General features: G+C 35.3%; 1 protein-coding gene across 1 annotated transcript; it reads left to right on the forward strand.

Moving 5' to 3' along the window:
• Window positions 1–3150: 3150 nt before the first annotated feature.
• LOC115978018 (transcription factor CYCLOIDEA) lies at window positions 3151–4685 on the forward strand. The gene is made up of 2 exons (XM_031100052.1): window positions 3151–4319; window positions 4446–4685. The coding sequence occupies exons 1-2, from the start codon at window positions 3260–3262 to the stop codon at window positions 4499–4501; spliced, it is 1116 nt and encodes a 371-aa protein (XP_030955912.1). The 5' UTR covers window positions 3151–3259; the 3' UTR covers window positions 4502–4685.
• The last annotated feature ends 277 nt before the right edge of the window (window positions 4686–4962 follow it).

Below are 4962 nucleotides of genomic sequence, written 5' to 3' on the forward strand. Positions count from 1 at the left end.
CTTGTTCCTTCATTACAGTTGATCCATTCTCAGACCACTATACCTTCTCGTACAAGCCCAAGGCCCAAAAATATATTTGAGTCTGTGTCCCCACACTTACCATTAGGGGTGTCCACGGGTCAGGCCAGGTCGGGTTTGTGCCTGAACCGGACCCGACCCAAAACTTTCGGGTGAGTCAAAATAGAACCCGAAACTGACTCGGAATGCTAGTCGGATCGGCCGGTTCGAGTCGGGTCGGGTTTTCGGGTTCATTGGTCAGTTTCGGTTTTTATCTCCGATGCCGTTATTTGGCCAGATCCGTCGAGATCTGGCCGATATTTGGCCGCATCAGTTGAGATCTGGCCAGATCACGACAAGATCTCGCCGGATCTCAACAAGATCTTGTCGGATCTCGTCCAATCTGATGGGTTTCAAGTAAATTTTCGCCAAAAAGCTTTAAATATCACCAGATTTTGTATGTTTTCGTCGAAGAACCTTCGAATATCGCTGGAAGTTTCTGGGTTTATGATCGGGTCGGGTTGCTCGGGTTTTGGGAGAGGAAAACCGCCAACTGACCCGAAGGCGTCGGGTTTCGTGGGCGACGACCCGCCACCGACCATCGAAGTGTCGGTTTGGGCGGTTTTCGGTTCGGGCTCGAGCGGGTTGGTCGGGTATACGGGTTGGGTGGACAGTCCTACTTACCATCATTCTAAATTGAATCTCAAATAAAGGAATGCAAAAGAAAATTTATATGATCATTCATTGGACACATTAACAACAATAATTAACAAAGTCTAGTATTTTTTTTTTTTTAATTTTCTTTTATGGTTCATGGACGCAAATATTTTATAAATATACTTGAGCAGATGTTGACCTAAAGAAAATGTAAATGAAAAGGTTTAGAATAAAATATGTAAATATACCATTTTTGAGTTGTGATCGGTAAATAAAAAGTTACGAGTTTATAAGTGATTTAGAAGATTTGTAAATATATAAATTAACAAACTGGGCACTCTAAAATAGTAGAATGGTTTGGAACTTAACTAAGCATAATCTTTCCTATAATGTTAAACAACAAGTGTAATATTATGTTCATAATATTTTCACAACAAATCATATGAGATAAGTTATTTCTAATTTTAATTTGAATTGACCACTGAAATTACATTTTTGCTACAATTAACAGTCAATAACAGATTGACATTTAAGATTTATTATAAAAATATTGTAAACATATTATTTTTTAAATAGCAATACTTCAAAAATATAAATAAAAAATTTTACAATTATTGGCGTGACATAATAAGATTAGTGTAAGTTATTTTATGAATTCGTTGAAATATAAACATGTGACAATTATTTTGAAAAATGTCTAAATTTTAACAGGTACATTGCACATATCACCGAACCTAAGCCCTGTTCCCACTTTTATATGGCTTTGGTTATCCTCCACATATAATTTATCTGCTGACCAATTTTGTAGTTTATTGCATTAATGGTCAATGGATATAGACTAATTGAATGTTAATTAAACTAATCATGTTATCTGAGTCAAAACGAAGTCATTGGTTTTGGAGAAAAATGAGTTTCTCTTTACAAAGAAAGTGACATGGATGATGGGCCTGTCGAGAAGCATCATTTCAATATTCACTAAATTGTCTTTTCTGATTAGTTGGTATTGGGCACAAGGACAAGGCGACCCCTACACTGCTTTGTGTTTTCTACACACACTGCTTTGTGTTTTATACATCTGCACGTACGAGCACCACAAAAAACTCACGGCCTTTGGGAAACCTAAACACAATTTGTAGACGTTTAGACCCTGCAATATTACAAATCACATACATAATGGCGTAACCTACCCACAATTGATAACCTATTTTAACCTCTTTATTCACTTTCAAATTCCTCGAAACCTAAACCCTAGCCCCAGTTTCACTCTTTTTCACTGAAGACGATTAACGGGTTCGTTCAATGGCTTGATTAAAAGGGTTCCCATCGATCCCCTAGCTAGCTAGCTAGCTAGCTAGCATCTTTCACTGCTCCCACGTCAAGTGGGCACAAATCCACAAAAAACCCTGTTTCTTTGTCTAGTTAGATATTTTATCCTCCAAACCCTTCACGGTTTTCTATTTGATCCACTCCATCTACCTAGAGGGTACGAGCTTTAGCCCTAGACATAATTAAATATGAATAAAAAAATACCCAAAAAAACACAAAAGACAAAACTTGAAGAAATATGTTGCGTTCGTGTGATCAATTAATACATAACAGTCTTTTCCAAATTAATTTGTAAGAATCTTTCCTAATTTATTATATGATGATTAATAAAATTATATATATATATATATTTAGAAACAAACACATACAAGAGAGAGGGATATATAAGTGCTGGCTTTAAGATTTTTTTCTAAGAAATTAATAGTGTCAGAGTTGGGAATAGTCCAAAGAGAATGTTTATTTATTTATTTTGCTTAATTAAGATGCAATTTTAATAATAATGCTATAAAAGCTTGGTGACAAATTATTAAAAGTATGTAAAAAAGTGATATCAGTTGTGAGTCTAGATAAAAACCAATTACAACATACAACTTAACTTTTATTGTAAAATTATTGTAAAAATATTGTGAAAGTAACATTAAAACTATTAGATTCAAACTTAGTTCATCAGGTTTAAACAAAATTTAGATTTAGGGTGGTGTTCAAATTTTTAATATTTTATTTAAGGGTTAAAATATATATATATATATATTGTAACTAAAATATATACCAATAATTTTATCAAAACCTGTGCAAAGGATATAACAGACTTCTTATTACACACCCACACCGGTAAAAACATGATTTTACTTATAATTGTAAAATAAATTAAAAAAAGATTTCATAATTTTAACAAAAACATGATTTGTGTGTTCCTTAACGATGTGTAACTATCACCATTTAACTTTCCCTTAAAATAGACACCACCTAAGCGGTACTTTTTTTTCTGTTTGCAGGTATACCATCTCCCTCAAAGTTCCTCAAACTCTGTTTCTCTCCATTTAAGTACATATACATTTATTTTATATTCTAAAGCTACTTTTTAGTTGCTATTTGCAGAAGTGAATCTTTAAAAGAATTGAATAGAAAAAGATTTGTATAAAGGTTAGTGGACCGGAGGTCTTCAAAGGGGAGGTTACCTTGTAGTTTTCATTGTACAGAAAAGGAAAAAGAAAAAAAAGAAAAAAACAGAAGAAAAAAAACTGGCTAGGGTTTTATACGGTGCAATTTCAAGCCACAAATGTTCTCTTCTACCAACAGTCTCAATTCTTCTCCACACTTTCCCCCATCCTCTTACCAACCTTTTCCTCTCCCTTTTTCTAATCACCACCTCCAACTTTCTGACGAGATTTCCCTTCACCAACAATACCAAAACGATCCGCTAGCTCTAGCGGGTCCAGTTTTACCAATTCCTGAAACTGTGATCAATTTCTCAGTTTCGAACAACCCCATAATGACAAGGCCTTCAAACAACATTAATATCGGAAACCCATTTGGTGTTTCTAATTTTCTTGCTAAGAAACCTGTGAAGAAAGATCGACACAGCAAGATTTACACGTCTCAGGGGTTGAGGGACCGAAGGGTGAGGCTCTCCATTGAGATAGCTCGCAAGTTCTTTGATCTCCAAGACATGCTAGGGTTTGACAAGGCTAGCAAAACCCTTGACTGGTTGCTGACAAAGTCGAGGAAAGCGATCAAAGAAGCAGCTAAAATGAAGCAGAACTGTAATGGGTGTGCTAAAACTAGTTTGTCATCCACTAATTTCGACTGTGAAGTGGTTTCAAGAATCAACCAAATCACTGATAATGGTGGAAACCTGGAAGGGTTAGTACTTTCAAAGAACAACTCGTCGGCATTGCTAAGTACCATTTCTAATAAGAAGATGAGGAAGCTGAACAAAGATGAGATTCACTTGCTTGCCAAAGAGTCAAGGGCTAAAGCAAGAGCAAGAGCTAGAGAAAGGACAAGAGAAAAATTGTGCACTAGAAAATGTCCTGCACCTGGATGCTCTCAAATCTTGCAACAATTGAAGCCACCGACTCAGCTTGAAGCTTGTGAAAGGTCCTCTAAGGTCGTTGAGGGAGAAATTCAACAACAGCCTAGCTCTCACATGTTTGAGGAATCTATTATGATCAGAAGGAAGTTGAAGCCAGCTGGGAGATTGGGTTATCAGCCAAACCTGTCAAGCTCCAACAACGAGAGCAGCAACTACTTTCCCAATTCACCTCTAAATTGGGACATCAATAGCACCATTGCACGCTCTAGCTTTTATGCCATTACCAACACCAATCTTTCTACAGGTATATTCCAAGAACAGAATATATATATATATATATATATATATGTATGTATGTATGTATGTATGTATGTATATTGTTAAATTTCTTACGAACATCAGATATATCAAGTTTTTTCTCAACTTGCAGAACTTCAAATCTGTGGGAAATCTTTAGAGGGCAGCACCAATCAACTATTGCACTAAAATCGTGTGCAAGGCTCTACGCATTAGCGCAGAAAGCCGTGGTTGTTTCTTCAAGTTTATAATATTAGAAAATCGGTGTATCGTATTCCAGGAAAGCTTTTGGGTATTTATCTTTCAATCACTTCAGCTGCTTTACTTTTCGAATCTTAATGAAAATGCTTACCTATCTATTTTTGTGTCTTCTTTTTCCTTCCTTCCAGTATTTTTTTTTACCCCAATAAGTCAATAAACATGACAATTTCTTTATTATAATATATATATATATATATATATATATATTTGATAAGAACATGATAACTTGATGACGAGCACATAGCATGTCAAAGTTGGTCTTGAGGTTCATTAAGGCATTCAAAAGCACCAAATTATTAATTTGAAGTGCACAATTAAACCAGTAGAGATTTCATCTTCAGGGCTATATAATTAATTACTAGAAGCTCTAATCATGATCGTCGCTAACT

Source organism: Quercus lobata, chromosome 2 (assembly GCF_001633185.2).
Source record: "Quercus lobata isolate SW786 chromosome 2, ValleyOak3.0 Primary Assembly, whole genome shotgun sequence".
Taxonomy (NCBI): domain Eukaryota; kingdom Viridiplantae; phylum Streptophyta; class Magnoliopsida; order Fagales; family Fagaceae; genus Quercus; species Quercus lobata.